The 19820-nt window shown below is 38.2% G+C and overlaps 1 protein-coding gene across 7 annotated transcripts in view; it reads right to left on the reverse strand.

Annotated features, from left to right (window-relative positions):
- Positions 1-19820, reverse strand: part of SOCS6 (suppressor of cytokine signaling 6) — an 828170-nt gene that overhangs the window by 778407 nt on the left and 29943 nt on the right. For 2 of the 7 annotated variants that reach the window (XM_045790260.2, XM_045790259.2), the window contains one exon: positions 10529-16175. The exons of the other annotated variants lie outside the window; for them this stretch is intronic. In XM_045790260.2, coding sequence (XP_045646216.1) covers positions 14443-16050 — 1608 coding nt within the window. In that variant the 5' untranslated portion in view covers positions 16051-16175 and the 3' untranslated portion in view covers positions 10529-14442. Of the gene's footprint in view, positions 1-10528; positions 16176-19820 lie in introns of those variants that run through there. 7 annotated transcript variants of the gene reach the window in all.

The raw sequence follows: 19820 nt of genomic DNA on the forward strand, positions 1-19820 counted from the left end.
TTAATGTCCACAGGACACCTCCTTTCTGAAGGCTCTAGGGGAGAATCATGTTTCCTTGTTCCTTCAGGTTCTTGGCAACATTGAGTCCTTGAGGTTGTAGAACTGAGGTCCTGTTTCTTTGATGAAGGTTGTTCCTGACTTGTAGAGGCCACCCACGTTTCTAGAGCCATGACCACTCTTGTGTCCACATCTCTCTTTCCTCTCTCTGACCTCAAAGGTTCCTGTGATTGGATTCACTTCAATAATCCAGGGTAATCTCTCAATCCCAAAATCCGTAATTAAATCATATCTGCAAAGTCCCTTCTGCCATGCTACTTAACATAGTCCTGTTTTGGGGGGATTAGGACAGGAACATCTTTGGGAGTTCTGCCATTCCACTCTAACTACTCCCCATCCCAATCCCAAAGTCTTTTTTTGTTATATTACCAGTGTATCACATAATTTCTGGATTTTCTTGTTTAATTTAAGCCTTAACATTAAGATAATGATTAAACTCTTTTATGTGCCCACACATTCACACACATATATATTCCTCTTTCCCCCATTCATCCAAAAAGAGTTATACCACAATTTTTGGTTAAATCATTATTGGTTTACATTATTATAAGCAAGTAAATACAGTTTTTATAGATTTTATTTATTTATTTGAGAGAGAGAGAGTACGAGCCTGGGGAGAGACAGAGGGAGGAGAAGCAGACTCCCCCCTGAGCATGGAGCCCACCATGGGGCTCAATCCTAGGACCCCAAGATCATGACCTGAGCCGAAGGCAAATGCTTAACTGACTGAGCCGCCCAGGCACCCCTAAGCAAAGTAAATATTTTTATAACTAAAAACATATGTTATGCTATGATTATTTGTTTCCTGTATAATTTCTATCACTATTTGTCACCTTTCTTTCAGTCACTTAATTTTCTATATATTGATCATCCTGGAAGTTTTCATCAGAATTGGAAATCATTTCTCAATACATTTGAATGCTGCAAGAAATCAATCAGTTGTTCTCCTTGCTTGAAAACATGCCTCCTTGGCCTTATTCCCTTTCATTGGAACTTGGATTGATTGCTGTCCAATCTGTTATAGCTATCAAACTGGAAATATTCCTTTTTTTTTTTTTTAAAGATTTTACTCATTTATTTGACAGAGATAGAGACAGCCAGCGAGAGAGGGAACACAAGCAGGGGGAGCGGGAGAGGAAGAAGCAGGCTCACAGCGGAGGAGCCTGATGTGGGGCTCGATCCCGCAACACCGGGATCACGCCCTGAGCCAAAGGCAGACGCCCAACCGCTGTGCCACCCAGGCGCCCCCAAACTGGAAATATTCTTTTAGTATCACTTCCAGGATTGCCTTTTCATGTCTCCTATGTTGAGGATCACCTGTCTCTTGATCTACTCCCTCTTTTTGCTGGAGCACATGCTCCAGTAACTCTCTGAGAAAAGGTCCATTTTTTTTTTAATTTTAATTTTGATTTTTTTAGTTTGCATGTCTTAAAATCTTTTTTTATTCAGCCCTCACATTTGCTTAATGTTTAGGCTTTGTATAATATGCTGGGTTGGAAATTTTCCTCCCCCATCTCTAAAATGATGTCAAGATTTGAGTGAGAATGGTGTGGGGAGTGGCCTGTAAGGTATATTATAGCAATGGAATAACAGAGAAGGTCAATTGTGAAGGGGCAGTTTACCAGAATGACATCTCCACCACAAGTACGTTCTCAGGCACATCATTTTTAGAAAAGAGCACATGGCTCTGGGAAATGATTCCTTTATACTACCTATGCTTGCATAGTTTAGGATAGTTTTCATGTACTTAAACTCTAGACTTTCATATACTTAACCAATTTGAACATTTCATATACTTAACCAATTTGAACATTGTTGTTCTAAAGCATCAACTATTCCTGGGAGAGGGGTACCTCTCTACCCAAGGAAGAGGTGGAGAGACAAAAAAAAAAAAAAAAAAACCACTGGCTGTCTCATTCTCTCCTTCTTTTTCACTTACCATTCCTCAAGACCAGAAACAAAAAGCTTTAGAAAAGAAAAATTTCTTTCCTCTGTATCACATCCTCCTTTTACCCTATAAAAGTAGTTCAATGGCTTCTTTGTGATTCTGTTGCTTGATAACCTAAATTTCTCTAGAGTCTAGAATACTCAAATAAAATCACCAATAATGACAATTTTCATTTATTTTCCTTTTAAAATTTATATCAGAAATTTATATGATCCCCTTTGCAAGATATGGAGAATATAATATATACATCATAATTTTTTTAAAAGACTCATGATTTTTAAAGATTCAAGATAAGAGAAAAAAGAAAGACTTCAGTGATTTTCTAATCACCTTTATCATGAAAAATTTTGGTATATGCTTCTGCTAATAACAATTATTATTAATTTTAGTCAAGTTTTAAAGAAAGTAATCAAGTCCTAGACACTGGATATTATGGCAATGTTATAACCTTACTTTCCAGACTTTTATAATCTCCTTGTGGAAACAGGCAGTTTTACAGTGAACAGTTAAGCAGTCTATGATTAATCACTAAAAATGAGAGCTATACGCATATAATATCTGGCTCTGTATCATGAAAGACCTAGGCTATTAGCAAATGTTCTCCAGAACTTTATCCTGTAATCTATTTAAATAAAAAATAAAAGTTACTAAGCTTTAAGTTGGTGAAAAGTGCAATTGAAAAATTCATAGTAAAACTCAGATTATCTTAATATATATTCAACTTCGGGCTCCAAGCATATTCATTTCCACCACAAGTTCTGAATAGAAACAAACATTATGATATTAAAATTGAATTTTTACCCTAAAGCTAACATGGAAATGAAAACTGAAAACACTAAGTACATTTATTTCTTTTACCCAGAGTTTCACTAAGAGTTTTAAGTTATTTGTACATTTAGACCTCTTCTATTTCAACTTCCTCTGAGAACAATAGAAATATATTCCCACCCTGTTACAGCCTTATCACCCAGTTCTATAGAGAAATCTTTTCAACTAAAAGAGTTAACAAGGTTAAAATTCAGATTCTATCAATTAATGATGAAGGTTAGCAAGTTAGTAGTTGATCAATGTCTAATTCTAAGTGACATTAAACATGTTTCATGCCCATGAACTAACAGCTCATATTCATTTAGTTAAATGCAGAATTCACATTTGATCTCCCTATCACGTAGCAAATGTAGACAGCTTGAAAAGTCATAAATGACTAGAAACAATGTAAATGTGCAGGAATTTCAGTATAGAAAAGCAGAAAGGAAAAAAAAATCAAGATCTGGTCCAAACTGTTCTAAAAACTAACGTTCAGATTTCCCTTTCTATTTGGCATTTGCTGAATTTCTAGATTCCACCAATTGTCTTTAAATTCTAAACAGTGAAAAACTGCTTCCTCAGAAGTAGCGGGGAAAAAAAAAAAAGAAAGAAAAGAAAAAAAGGAAACTAAATTGCTTTTTAAAGCATTCAAAACCAACTATCAAACATCATTGCAGGGGAAATACGCAGCCAGTATTTGAGTGAGACCTCAAAGTATAAATATCAACTTCTGTATTCCATGCCTTGGCTCTACTTCCCAACTGAAGACTCCTAAAATTACATGGTTTCAAATAAGTGAATTACGTTTCTATTTTTCCCATAATCAAAGGATGCAGATCAAAGTTTGATTTCACAGTCTTGTTGCTTCCTGAAGAGGTATTCTCTCGAGAAAATGAGGCTATTGCCTGGGTAAATTGAGAGACCAGCTCAGAAAGTGATCAAAGCTATGAAAAAACTCGTTTTGTAAATTATTTAAGGACGTGCAAGCAAGCACATTTTATTGAGAGCCAAAAGGTCACATCAAAATACTGATGTATATTTTTGCCTCATGCTTCACCATATTTTTTTTTCATGACAGTGGTTTCATTTGGAGATCCCTAAGGAAGAGTAGGGCTGTACCGAAGGAAGCAAAAAGGGGTTGTGCATTTTAACCTTTAATGGAATAATTTCAGCAACTTACATTTCCTTTTAGCTTTAATCTATTCATATGCTAACACTGGAGGAAATATTTTGGGACTGAATCTCTACCCCCAAAAAATCAATTCTTGTTTTTGAAAAGGGACTTTTGTTAGCTACTGGGATATCATGCACAAGTGCAAACAGAATTAGTAAAAATGCTATCTCTGGAATAAAAACAAAGACTGGGTTGGGGTTGAAAGACTCCTGGGATGGAGGCCACAAGAGCACAGTAAAAGCAAATTAACTACAGGATGTTTTCCATCCAGAGTGGATTCATCTACTGACAATGAAAAGGGAAAAAGTTCTCTTGGTTATGGATTAGGTTTGTCTAGAATTTTTAAACAACCAAAATACCATTGTAGGGTCATATGCCCATGAGAAATATCATTACAACTAAACATTTAACTAAAGAAGGAAAAAAACTGAAGTTTTGCCCATAAGTCAATATTCTTAAAATTGTTATCATAAAAGTTGCCCGTTTAAATAATCCAATAAGACAAATACTTTTATTTCCATAAATGGGTCAAAAGGGACAAGCAATACCTGATATTGTTCTATAGACTTAATTCTGGGCACAGCAGAATCTTCATACCACTGCAGACAACTTCGTGTCCTTAAAAGACCCCTGAAGAGCTTGCTTCCTCTCTCCCTACTTGCACATACGGAGGAAAGGCCATGTGAGCACACAGCAAGAAGGTACTGTGAACAACCCAACAAGAGCTGCTTTACCAGACATGGATCCTACTGGCACCTTGATCTTGAACTGCTAGTCTCCAGAACTGTGAGAAATAAATGCCTGTTGTTGAAGCCACCCAGTCTATGGTATTTGGTTATAGCAGCCCAAGCTAAGACAGATTTTCTTACCAGGATCAGGCCCTACGTCTCAGAGTCAGCCTCATTATGGAACGTAATGGCTAGTCTCAACCATCCACAGAAGACTTAATTTTATTTGGGGCAAGTTTTACTGTGTTTATTGAGGTTATACAAAGCATAATAAAATTTACATTTTATAAAGTGACTACCATTGGTTCACTCTGAATTTTTTTTTGGCTGCTATTTCCCTGCTAGGTTGAGTTCCATGATTGACTGTTGAATACAATAAACATTTATTACACACCTTTTACATATTGGATTCATTCTAGATCAGGGGATATTGGACAAAGTGCCTGTCCTCATGGAGTTTATATTCTAGTAGGAGGGAGGGGGTGGGAGGAGATAGGGGAAAGGCAGACAATAAACATGTAAACAAATAAACATGTAGTATGTCAGATAGTGACCTCCAGTTCTGGCCATGAAAAACCATTTCATATCCAATTAACTATCTCATCAAAAACAACTACAGAAAAACATGAAGAAGGCACTGGAGAGCAACCAAGTTTGACAGATGACAATGCTCAAAGTAGGAAAACACAGGAGGTCCACATTTCCCTGTAATTTTCTCTAAGCGCTTTTTCCAAAAGGCAGCACATAGGAAAAGTGTCCAAGCTGAATGGCAGTCTCACCAGGTAAAGAGACAACAATCAGTATCTGGAGCCGTCAGAGCATTTTGGACTTGAGGGGCAAAACCAAAGACAGAAGAGAATCACAGAGAAAAATCTTAAAGATCTTCATACAAATTCCCCCCAAGTCATTGTCTGACTCCTAAAACTTTCATGGACAGTGTAAGCCTTCCTGAAGAAGAAGAAAATAAATAAAGAACCCTGGGAAAAAACAGCAACAGGGTGGCTCCAGAGCCAAACAGAGCCTTAAGCAGCTAAGAATTACTGGGGAAAGAGAAGTCGGAGTTCAAGGGGGAGTGATCTTAGTAAACGCTCAAGCTTGAATTTGAGATCCTAGCATGGCTGAGGGGCAGTGGCTATGTCATAAAACTAAGGGGACAAGCTTAAACACCCCAGACTTAACAACACTCTCAATCAAGTTTCAAAAGAATCAAGACGATCTGCCAATTTCCTAGCTGACTTCCAGAAGAAAATTAGTCTTCGGAGGAAGATAGTAATAGTCCAGAGTTCTTAAAATGTTTCATCCATGATGTTCATCACCCAATCAAAAAATTATCAGGAATGCTTAAAAGCAATAACAAAGAAACAACAAAAACAGGGCCAAAGGACCTCAAATCAGGCAATAAAGAAAAAACAGACAATAGAAATGGACCCAGATGAAAAATCTCAGCTGAAAAATAGAATCTACCAAAGAGTACCAAATAGAAAGTGGAATCAAAGAATACCATGAAAAATTTACTAGTCAGGCCTAAGCACAAACTGGAAATTGCACATGGGAGGATTAGGTAACTCAAAGACAGATCAATAAAAATGATACAATCTAAAGAGATGAGAGAATGGTTGAAAAAAATTAAAAGCTTCAATGATATTTAAGAAAATGTCAGTCTAACACACATGAAATTGGAATTCTACAGGGAGAGGAGAACAAGAAAGGGATAGAAAAAGAAATTAAAGAAATGAAAAATTTCCTAAGTTGGCAAAAAAAGACTTACAGATCCAAGAAGTACCATAAATTTCAAGTAAGATAAATACAAAGAGAACCACACCTCAGTGCATCATTAATTGGACTACTGAAAAATAAAGACACAGAGAAAAACTAAAATATAAGATGAAATAATAAAGAGAAAGGGAAAAATCTTAAAAGCTGTGTGGTGGGGGCAGTGAGAGGATTACACATAATTTACAGAGACGGCACAGTGCAAATGGCAGCTGATTTCTCATCAGCAGCAACAGGGACCAAAAGACAATAAAATAGTTACAGAGCAAAAGAAAAAGTCAACCTAGAATTCTATACCCAGTGAAAATATCGTTCAAAAACAAAGGGTAAAATAAAGACAATTCGGTTTAACAAAAGGTGAGAGAATTCATTGCCCTCAGACTTACACCACTGGAAACACTGAAATGTGTGTGTGTGTGTGTTTTGTTTTTTTTTTTTTGTTTTTTTTTTTTTTTTAAGATTTACTTATTTATTTTAAAGGGAGAGAAAGTGTGTGAGCAGCGGGAGGGACAAAGGGAGAGAATCTTCAACCAGACTCCCCACTGAGCGCAGAACTGAATGCAGGGCTCTATCTCAGGGTCCTGAGATCATGACCTCAGCTGAAACCAAGAGTCGACACTTAACTGTCTGAGTCACCTAGGCGTCCCTGAAATGCGTTTTATTTTTTGTTTTTTTGTTTTTTTTTTTTAAAGATTTTATTTATTTATTCGACAGAGATAGAGACAGCCAGCAAGAGAGGGAACACAAGCAGGGGGAGTGGGAGAGGAAGAAGCAGGCTCATAGCAGAAGAGCCTGATGTGGGGCTCGATCCCAGATCGCCGGGATCACGCCCTGAGCCGAAGGCAGACGCCCAACCGCTGTGCCACCCAGGCGCCCCCTGAAATGCGTTTTAAATAGGATTTAGCTACTTTTAGTTTCAGTTAATTGTCCTAATTCTCTAAACTTTCCAGGCTAGTCATATGTGCTGATAGGGTTTAGGACAACTATTCAAAGTTTATAACAAAGAGATTATTTCTGTTTTAATGATACTGGGCTAGGTATAATATACATGGCTATTTCCCAGAAGTGGGGAAAGGAATTCACCTTGAATTCATCATAACAATTACCATAGGAACGGAGGTGGTGATTTTTTTCTATCCATTTAGGTGAGGGCAAAGAAGCTAGAATGTAGAGTGTAAGTATAGTTAGAACTACTTCCAGAAGGAAGTTCTTGTTCAGGATGTGCTTACTACAAAATGACAGGAAATTTAAGAGAACTGGCTGAGCATGGGTATAGGAAATGAGAAAGAAAGGGTGGATGGATTCTTTTGTCTGCTATAAAGCATAAAACTGTGGCTCCTAGCACAACAGGGCACAATGAATGTCTCAGGCAATCTGATCAAATACATTAGCAAAATAGCATAAGTAACATTTTCCTTTATGCACCAAACATGTGGAGAAGTCCTCCCAAGAGTTACAATTCAACCCCACCTAATTGTGTCCCTGTATTAGTATACCAGGCAGTTTTCTTTTAAGCAAACCTTTTCAAGGCCATGCAAGGGAAAGCCACGTTCCCTTCCTCAGGATTAAATGATGAAGCCCATAAGATACACCTCAAGTCAGGCCCCATAAATAGTTAACCCGCCACTGCCTAGACAGAATATCTTTTGTTTAAGCTAGAGTAGTCCCCTGGAGGAGAAAGCAGTAGGCTATTCATTTGCTTATGCTAAAGTTTCCGCCTGACATTCAGAAATAAATACTCTACATAACAGAAAACACCAAGTAGAGGAAGTATATCACACTGGACGACAGCATGGATTTTGGAACCAGACTGCATGAGTTTGTAACCTGGTTCCATCACTTAGTATCTTTGTGACCTTACGAGGTTCACCTTTGCGTCTGTTTTTTATGATGCTAAGGTGCCTGCCTCAGAGTGGGCTGTTTTGAGGATATAAAATATATGTTAAGTAAGAGTTAGCAGTATATAGGTTAGCACAATATAGGTTTGCTATGATTATTAAGAAATAAATGATATAAAATCCAGCTCTCCAGTTTCATCTATGGATTGCAGGAGATTCCAGAAGAACCTGTGTATTGGAGAGCAATGGATTCTTCTGTATTAAAAGATACATATCCATTGGTTTTCTGGGCAATTTTGTTACACCCCACAGCCACTGTGAGGATGCTAATTCTCTGGGACAAATGGTGCTCACCACTTGCCAGCCACAAGAAAATAAGAATGCCAAGGACTACAGTGAGGAGAGGGAAATGGGCTGTGGCAAAGGCAGTAGGTAAACAGGTGGCTTCAGAATTTCAGTGGAAGGGGGCAGAGAGGCCACCTCTTAAAATTGTTAGGGGTGGGGTACCCAGATGTCTCAGTCAGTTAAGTGTCTGACTCTTGATCTCAGCTCAGGATTTGATCTGAGGGTTTTGAGTTCAAGCCCTGCATTGGGCTCTAAGCTGGGCATGGAGCCTACTTTAAAAAAAAAAAGAAAATGTTGGAGGTAAGGCAGAGCCAGAGAGCAGATTTGCACAAGGGAAGAGGCTTTCTCTAATAGGATCCTTGGGTAGAATCCCATATACATACATATATATGTATATATGGAATATATATACATACATATATATGGAATATATATGTGTGTGTGTGTGTGTGTGTATTTATTTATTTTTTTTAATACTATGGGTGTCTGTTCAACTTTATTACTTTTTTTTAATGTTTTTTTATTATGTTAGTCACTATACAGTACATCCCTGGTTTTTGATGTAAAGTTCGATGATTCATTAGTTGCATATAACCCAGTGCACCATGCAATATGTGCCCTCCTTACTACCCATCACGTGTCTATCCCATTCCCCCACCTTCCTCCCCTCTGAAGCCCTCAGTTTGTTTCTCAGAGTCCATAGTCTCTCATGCTTCATTCCCCTTTCTGATTACCCCCCCTTTCTTTATCCCTTTCTTCCCCTACCGATCTTCCTAGTTCTTATGTTCCATAGATGAGAGAAATCATATGATAATTGTCTTTCTCCGCTTGACTTATTTCACTTAGCATTATCTCCTCCAGCGAGAGAACGTGCATGTGCAAGTGTGAGAGCAGGGGGAGGGACAGAGGGAGAGATCTTAAGCAGACTCCATGCTCAGCACAGAGCCTATCAGGGGGCTCAATCTCCCAACCCTGAGATCATGACCTGAGCTAAAATCAAGAAGTCAGATGCTTAATCCACTGAGCCACCCAGGTGCCCTGAATCCCACCTAGCTAATAAGAGAACATTTTATAAATTCGCTTGTGACCTAAGCCCCAGGCAGGATTTGATAGCCCAAAGTGACCTCCAGGAAGGCAACTGGCCCTATTCATAAACCCTATAGACCCTGCTCTGGTCAACCTCTTTGGCTTTTACAATCTAATGGAGCCTTTCCCAAGAGGACCTTCTACTAACTCCTTAGGGGAGGTGGCAAAGCTGCCTGGTCCTAAGTAGGAAAAATGCAGTTGAAGACAAAAAGTGTAACCCCGGCAGTTTGGTGCAAAGTCACTGTGCTCAGAAATGGATACTTACTCAGACGCCACTACGACTGCGTTCTCTGCCAGTGTCAGGCCCAGGCATTATGGAGCCATGGACTTTGGGGAGAAGGCTTCGGGGGAGGGAGAGTGGGAACAGAGCAACTGGCGTACATCACCCATTAGCAAGACAAGTCATGCAAAAGAAGAAAACAAGAGTCAAAAACTTTTAAAAGATGTTTCAGCACAACCTTCTTCCAGTGAAGTTTACTACCCTCATTTTAAGTAGTCTTGGTCTACTAGATGTCCTACCAGATCACTCCCGCCTCTATGCTGAAGGCTTTTAGGACAGTAGTAACATTAGCTGGCTCTTCATTCATTTCATGTCTCCCGTGAGCAACACTGTTTCACTTTTTCCCTTTTTTTTTTTTTTTTTACTAAATTTGCTGGTCCCTACCCTCCAGTCTCTGCCCAGTTTATGGCGCATCCAGTAACGATCTAGTTAATCTGATTTAATTAAAATCAGACTCTGTTATCCAGGTTATTAAATAGACCACAAGGCAGATCTTGTGAATGAAATTTTTATTTACACACTGTATCTAGAAGCAGATACATAAATTCTTATACAATTAATTTCCAAAAATGTGCAAGAAATTACTATAATTTGTTTACAAACCAAAACACATATTAAAATCAATGGACTTTGGATAATTCATTCTGTGGTGTTCTCAGTACAAATGGTACACACCTGATTTGAAACATACAGAAAAAGTGTAAACTACAGCAATCTGGATTGCAAGTATTAATTTCATGGCACTCCAACAACTATAAAATTTCTTTAACCCAACATGTATACTTATTACAAAATTCTATAAGAATTTTTCATCATCTCTGGATGTAGAGTTTGGATCACTTTTCAGAAACAGCAACTACACATTCACCATAATATGACTGATCAATAAAAAGAATGTTTATTAAAAAAACCCCTTCTTAATAGGATTTTAAAAAGTAGTAAAAGGAACCAAATCTTTGATTACTAACGTACCAATACTTTATTTTGGAATTTTAGTTATTTATGGAACTGGCAATTGTTCCTTATTAGAGTTTTCAACAAAACTGTCTATTGCTGGTAGTGTGACTTCATTTTCAAATTAAGACTTCACATTCGATGACAAGCCATTAAGATTTAATATATATTATGTTGAATCATTCATGAAGCAAATTATCTCTCATATATAATGTGAAATGTACATGATTAAAATTGGCGTTTCTGAAAGCGTTAAGATATTTAGATTTGTAGCACTAGCAGGGACACGGCATATAACCTATTTAAGATTTCAGTAATTTTTATCCTGTTTCAGTAATACTGGCTCAGAAATTACAATGTATACTTTATGTTTATTTCCTATATGCCAATGATTTAGCCTTTTGGCACATGATTTTCTTCAACAGCAAGATGGTTGCCCTTGTAGCCGGTTTCCTTAAAAACTATTTTTAGTTCTATGATCATTTCCTGTGATATGTTTTTGACCTTCTAGATTTCCAGATTATTGCACCAAGTAGAAAGAGAACAGTTTTCCTTAGAAAGAGAAAGAGTGAGATATTTTTCAAGTACTTTCTAAGCTTTATTATTTATAAAAATGCCTAATAGTGTCCTGATAAGCCTAGAATTAGCTTCTGGCCTCCATCGTGTTTTGTGATGTAATGTTTGATTAAAAAAAAAAAAAAGACTCTGATTCATTTACTATGACAAAAGGATACAGCTTTCCTGTTTTCTCTTTCTTGCCTTGAGCTCAGACGTTTTAGAAGCACATATTTAAAAATCACTTACAGGTTGTGCCCACACCATCCAAACTGCCATTCAGTAGAATCCAGAAATTTACCCAAATGGTATCTAGACCAAACTACAGGATGGAGATTTATCTCTTTTCTCCTTTCCATTTTTAAAGACTATTTTATTTTAGTATCCTATAAAGCCAGTCTTTCGCATTAGGCTGTGCTGCCTACGCCAAATGGTTCTCTCTACACAAAAGCAGAAAATATCGCAGTACTCCTTTGTTTGTAAATAATTTCTTGGGAAATACTTTTACTTTTATTGATATACTATCAGACCCTAGCAATTTCAAACTGGACTAGAATAGGGCATTTCACCTTGAAGTATTTTATATTATGAATATACGAAAGCACATAAAAAACTGGCTTTCCGAATTAGAACAGCATCAAGACTTGCCCTCCATAAGACACAAAATACAATTTTAAAAACAATTAGATGAAAATCAAAACAATCTTAACTTGAAACTAAACAGCTAGATCTTGAACACATGGTATCATGAGGAAAACGTGGGGAACAGGCTATGCCCACATGCGAAGACAGGGTTCAGGGCAGTCCAAAGACCTCTGTGCACCATGATCTCACAAAGAGTACATGTAAATGCTTCTAAAAACACGGAGAAGCCATTTCAACATTTATTATTAATACACAGTGACTCTGTGACAATACCTGCCATCTAATATAGATGCACAGGGACTTTTAACTCACCCTAGATATATTTTAAATTGTTTAAAAATAAATAGTTTTGCAAAAAAATAGTTTAAATGTCTTGCATTAATTTGATAAGTTTACAACTCTGTAATAGTTCTTAATCCAAATAGCTTATAGTGAACACTTAAATTATATTATTACAGTATACTCCATATTCCATCTTATTAGGTGAAAACATATCAGAAAATGAAAGAGGAGTCTTTGTGACAAGGTACAATCAACATTCCACCAAAATTAAGTACCTTTCCCCCTTTAAGTCAAAATACCATAACACGATATTATTGTGCCTTTTCTTGGTATTTCTCAGTTCTGACCCTAAAAAACAGAAACAACAACAACAGCAACAGCAACAAAAAAACAAGGATACTGGTATGTCTGAATGACAAAGCCATTAAGGGTGACCTAAGACCTTTACTCTTACTTTTAATTGAAGGGTAAGAGATAGGAAAACTGAGTGGCAAAGGAAGAAATGTCTTAAATTATATGTTTCATCTGAGATGGAAACATTTTCTAGATGGGGTGTTTCCAAAACACCCACTGAAGCGAAGAAACACTGAATTTCAAAATAACGAAAGTACTGGGGATAACATACTCCTCTCTGTCCCCCAAACCAAGCAACTGAATCAGAGATAGAACAGCCAATGATGCCTGCCAATTTATTTAAGATTTAGCTAAATTTAAAACAAAACAAAAAACCTATTTGTAAATGGCAGTATATATGGTAGGCAACAAGACTTCCATATATCTGATATGGTTTTAATATTCTCACAGGATGCTCCACAATTTCCACAATTTTTCAACTAAAGTCATCAGGTTTTTTGTTTTTTTGGTGGAGAGAAGGAAGGGTCAAATCTAGCACATCTTAATAGTGACTATGTAAAAGAATATAAATCCAACTCTAAAACAATGTCTTCTATTCAAATCAATTTAAAACTTTATATAAACGTAAATGTTGCAAGAGAATCGAGTCCTGTTATGAAAATCAGTTCTACGTCAAGTTCACCCAAAGAAAATGTTGACTAAGCTAAAGAAATCACAGATAAAACACTTTACCAAAGGAAAGTATAATTCACACAACAAAATTACTATCACAGGAAACTATGATCATCTAGTCTCTCTTCAGTAACAGTTCTAGTCTCATAGGTCTTTTTCTGTTATTCCAATTTGTACCAGAGCTTAAAGACAGAAAAGGCAACAATTTCTAAGTTGGTGGTATACACTTCTTTATGATTTTTTTTCACGTAAGGCCATTTATTAAAATAGACAAACCACAAGATGAAAATGAAAGCAAAAGAAAAATTCAACTTTTCACAACCAAAAAACAGCACAACGTCAAAAACAATTTAGAAATAAGTGTTGTAAAAGATATGTGGCAGATCTGCATTCCAATACCCAAAATTATGTCAAATCGTAGTTCTAAATAAATCTTTTTGAAGTACGAGATTAAAAATCATTTTCAGTGTATGTGTAAATTCTGCGTTTTATCACACGGGTATGTTTCTTCAACACGATCTTTGAAAATGGGCCATTTAAAGAGACATAACAATATTCATTCTGTAAGTTTCATTCAACTTTACTTAGGGTTGAATACACATGAAATGTGCTTTTAATGCATAAAAATCACAGTGGATAGCAGCAAAGGACTTGGGGGGGGGGTGGTTAAGGAGAATCTGATAATTCACATTGTGATTATTCTGCACATTTATGAAAGATAATTCACACTTCCAAAACCTCAAGACTTCCCTTTTTAAAGAACCAAAATAAACCCAAGACACCTTGCTGACACTTCCCCACCCCTAAACAAATTGATTACTTTTACACATAAAACTGAAATAGTATGGCAGCAAAAGATTTTGATAGCAATGAAAGTTTGTAAACTGTATTTCAATCTCTTTTTCTTATTCCCAAAGTGCAAGATGCAGGGTTCTCATAATCTTTCAGTAGTGCTTCTCCTGTAAGTAATCCTTCATTTTGTTTGGCAAAGGCAGTTTCTGAATCAAGTCTATTCTGGTATACTGACGTATAACAAAACGACACAGGTACTGCAAAGAACGCACCTGCATGAACCGTGATACGGGATTGGTCAGTCTGACCGGGTAAGTAGCAGATCCAGGCAACCGAGATCTTGAGTAACAAAAAGCTCCATTTTCAGAGTCCCTGATTGAATGCTCAATTAGATCAACTATAGATGTATGTCCTTCCACATCCGGCTGTTCATAAAAGCTAAATCTACCATTGGAGTGTTCAATTCTCGTGTGAAGTGTTTTGCCATGGGAGCGAAAGCTCAAGCTCAAAAGGTAACGGTCATCAGAACTATCCCGAACAAGAAAAGAGCCATCTGGCACATTTGCTAACTTCCCTTCTGCCTCCCAGCGTGTGATGGGTCCCCAGTACCATCCTTGTTTCGCGAGTTTTTTCAGCTCCTCTGTAAGGCTTGTCACAACCATGGGACCACTACTCTGCACTGAGTCATATACTCTTGCAACCCCAGGGGCAGAATTAGGATCAAAATTCAAATGACAGCGCATACTTTCAGCCACGTGGGCATCTGTGCCAGTGAGCCCACTGAAGTTCCTTTGGATTTGATTGGTCTGCATTGGAGGTAGCAACGGTGAGAGTGGGGGGGCATCATCATGACTCGCTCTGGGGCTCTGCAGCATGACTCCTGTGGTGCCAATCAACAAGCCATTCACCGCCTGATCCACAAAGATCTCCGGGGCCACCACTAGGTCCTGGTCTACCTGATTCTCTTCTTCGGCGAAGGAGCTCCCTCCCACTTGCGGAGGGACCGCAGAGACTTCCATGGGAGAAGAACTGTCCAGACAATAGCTACGCGATCCTTCCAAAGGGTACATCCCCTCATCTAAAGGCACAGTATACTGAATGTAGTCCTGAGGCATAAGTCCGATAACTACAGGCACATGATCATCAAGGTGAAGATGCAAGTCTCCATTCTGAGACTCCGAACTCTTGAGCGAATTACTCTGTTCCTGGCACACGGTTTCAGACTGAAGGTCGTGAAAATCCTTCCGAACACCATTCAGGGCTGGGCTCGGACTGGAAGAGTGAACCAAGGCTTTGACTCTCACCTCCATTTTGATGCACGTCTCCTCCGAGTTTGTAGGCCGCAGAGGCCATGGCGTGGGACTGTAGTGATGGCTGCGGAGCGACGTGGACCTGATGGGCCTCTGAGCACGCACATCCTTGAAGACCAGGGGTGCTGAGGAGGAAGAGAAGGTGTCCTCGTCAGCAGAGCTCCCGGAGGCTGTGCCGCCCTTGCCTTTCTGCTTCTGTTTCGCAGACAGCCGTCGTTTCAACGTACCCATTAGGCTTTCACTTTTTGATCGACTTTTTCCACCTTTTTCGTCTTCGTTGTTGATATCACAGCTGGCCATATCTTTACCATAGCAGCTACCAAATAAGGAATCATCTTTTCCAAAATCGCTGGCGAGTGACGGCTGCTGTACTACCATGAAATCCGTTTCTTCTTTACTTTTATTCAAGTTGAAAGATTTTCGGAAGGTTTTAAGACTGATTTTCTTCATTATGACTAGTTACCTACTCCAAGAGGATCACTTTCTCTCTGGAATACTCTCCTCACACATCTGGACAGGCTGCAATGCTGCATCTATGTACTTTTCCGGCTTCATATACCCTTTGGAGCCGTTCTCTAAAAAATAAAACATAAAATTTAAAAAAAAGTCACATTACAAAATATTTTCACAGAAGTTTTATTTTACTCAGTTTGAATCCTTTAGCATCTGAACAAGGACACATGAGTGTGCTCGCAACAAGGTCAGCTCCGTTAGCGCGGGGGTGCTTTCTACAGGAACAGCTCACGGTCCACTGTGTGGTCACTGCGTGGTCAGCGTCTGACAAACATCTCATAATGCCTGAAGAACAAACCCTCATCTTCCTCTTTCCTTTCTGCACCTTGCTTTTGAGTAAGGTGTTCTTGTCTTTCCTAACACGACTCTGCTAGACTGACGCTCAGCCTCTGCACCGGCTCGCACTGTCTTCCGCCTCCCCAGCCGCCAGCCTGTGTCACCAACAGCACACACGCAGTCAAACTGGCAGAATAACAAGTCTGGCTGATTCCTCAACAGTTTATACACACTTTCAAATATTTAAACATCTGTAAAAATACATAAAAAGAATCCCATCATCTGGGACAACCTGGAAGAAGTCTAGAAATGTCCCTTTACGCCTGTGAGTTCCCTGAGAAAAAGGCGCTTCCACTTCACCCTCCTGGTGCCTAGCACAGCCTGAGACACGCTCACCTCTGGGGCACAACCAAGGAAAGCCAGATAGGTCTAAGTGTGGGTCTGTTTTGAAGACTATGAAGCATATTTCCAGAATGATTATTATTTCTTCTTCTTCTTCTTCTTCTTCTTTTGTAATTTCCCCTGGCAAATTTTTACTTCTGTATCCAAAAATATATTTTCTAAACTATCTTGTACAACATTCCATCATTGAAAAGACAGGATTTTAATTCTGTAAAGACTTTCTGAATGTCATTTTATAGGGAAACATTTTGGCCCCAGAAGTAATACTGATACCAGTAGTAACTGCTTTGCAAAGACTTTCTGTTTAAACTACACATAATGTTTTATTTCCTCTGTCCAAGCTCTGCAGTCTCTGCAACCACCAAAGTATAATGCCCTAACAAGATGATTAGCTTGACTTGAGCAAAATGCTAATAAAACTAAGAGCAAGATTCCAATCTCCCCACCCATCAGTTTAGCACCACTCTGTTTCTTGCAAAAGACTACAGCTCTAAGCTTGATGACATTCATGAATTCACTGTGCATTTCCTAAGTCCCTGCTACATACCCAGCACTATACAGTTATATGCAGATCAATAAATCGTCTATGGCCTCATAATCCAGTAGCACAGAGAGATGTATGAATGGACAAATTACAAGACAAACCTACTAGCAATATACTGATGATAACACGGTGGGAACTGAGGGGAGAGATACCTTACAAACATTTACTTTACAGATAGGATTTGGTTACTGTGCACATAGAATCTGCATGAAATCATTTTTAATAAAACCACTCAGATCAATCTATCAGGGGATCAGCAATATCATCTCCATAAAGGAAAAAGCAATTTTAAAAAGTCTTACTGTCACGTACTGTGTTTTTGAGCAAGTTGTAAAAAATGAAATGCACATAAGTACTAGGAGCACCAGTTACTTTTTAAACATTATATTAAGTTGTATATTAGATGAACTCACTAACCAAGTACCATTATCTTCCACCTCAGCATAAACATATAATATTTAAGTTATTAAAAATTTTAATTTGTTTGACAAAAATATGGCCATTCATAAACATGAAATGGAGAATATAATGACAATATACTTTAGCTGGCAAGTCATTCCTTCTGAGTAGACAGTGTAGATTTTGTAGCCAAAGACAGATTCCAGTACGTAATCTCTTCCCACAAGAATAACAATCCACACACTGTGGTTGTGACAGGTACATCTGCAAATATAACACCGCCGCACAGCGGAATTTAGAGATTTTGTTGGTATATGGTTAAGATGCATTACGACCTGCCATTGGAAAGAGGCTGATATGAAATGCAAGTAAACAAAATAAGCTGTTCATTTGGGAATAACAATATGTGTAAAATTACAATGAAATTTTAAAAGGTCAACAAGTAAAAAAAATCAATAGAAAGGAGCCAATATCTTGCGTGTCATGAAATAATAAATAGTAAGTAAAAATGAACAAAGTGGCTTTCTGGTAAAAATCAGCAATAACGCGTTTGCATCACACGAGCCCAATCCATGGGCTTGTGATGAGCAAGCCCTGAGCCCTAACTGTGGCACCCCACACACCCTAACAACAAACTACGCCACTGTTCTGGGAGTCGTCAACCACTGAGGTCACAGAACCTACCACACTTAACGTTTCCATACTAATTATCATATCAACTTGCCTTTCCACAGAAATATTTTAGGAAGGCAAAAGTATTTTCATGAAAATCTGTACATTGCATGTGCACATCCTTCATGACAGTATGAAGTTTTAAAAATGCTTGAAAGTCAGTTATACATTCTGCTGCAAATAATTATTACTCCAGAGTAACATAAAATAATTCTGTAATACTACATAGGTGTGTGCCAAGGAAATATTTGCAGAAATCTTTGCAAACAACAAAACACTATCACACACAGAAGCAGGGAGCAGGGCCATGCATACATGGAAACCTGACACATGACAGAAAGCAAACCAATGGCAAAGGACACGATTTAGTCCTCACCACAAAGACAACTGGTTATACATCTGGAAAAATGAGACCACTGGATTCCATACCTCACACCAGCAGTGAAAACAAATTATAAGTAGATTAAAAATCAAATAATGAGGGGCGCCCAGGTGGCTCAGTCAGTTAAGCACCTGCCTTTGGCTCAGGTCATGATCCCAGGGTCCTGGGATCAAGCCCCATGTGGGGCTCCCAGCTCAGTGGGGAGCCTGCTTCTCCTTTTCCCTCTCCTTCTACAGCTCTCTCTGCTTGTGCGCTCTCTCTAATAAATAAGTAATCTTTAAAAAATCTAATAGTGAAAATCTCATTTTAGTTAGAACAAAACATAAAATGACTTTAAGACTTTGAGATAGGAATAAAATGTCTTAAACAAGGCACAAAAAGAATAAAGAATAAAACTTCAGGGGCATCCACCTGGCTCAGTCGGAAAAGCATGTGACTCTTGATCTTGGGGTCGTGAGTTTGAGTTGGGTGTAGAGATTACTTGAAAAAATGAAAACTTAGGGGCGCCTGAGTGGCTCATTTGGTTGAGCTGCTGCCTTTGGCTCTGGTCATGATCTCAGGGTCCTGGGATCAAGCCCTGTGTTGGGCTCCCTGTTCTGCGGGGAATCTAGTTCTCCCTCTCCCTCTGCCTGCCACTCCCCCTGCTCGTTCGCTTGTTCTCTTACTCTCTCAAATAAATAAAATCTTTAAAAAAATTAAAAATAAAAAAAATAAAAACTTAAAAAAAATTAATGAAACTTCAGTTCAAAAGGATTGAGATCTCATCTGTCAAATTCTTTTGTGAAGCTAAGAAAACCAGGACAACCTAAGTATACCGAAAGGTCCATTTACTTCTCTTAACCAGAAAGAACTTTCTTTTTTCTTTTTTATAATGATTTTTTATTATTTTATTATTTTTCACCATACAGAACATCCCTAGTTTTTGATGTAATGTTCCATGATTCATTACTTGCGTATAATACCCAGTGTACCATGTAATACGTGCCCTCCTTAATACCCATCACTGGCCCGATCCCCCACCCACCTCCCCTC

Source organism: Ursus americanus, chromosome 19 (genome assembly GCF_024610735.1).
Source record: "Ursus americanus isolate L20-20 chromosome 19, mUrsAme1.1.p, whole genome shotgun sequence".
Classification (NCBI taxonomy): Eukaryota; Metazoa; Chordata; class Mammalia; order Carnivora; family Ursidae; genus Ursus; species Ursus americanus.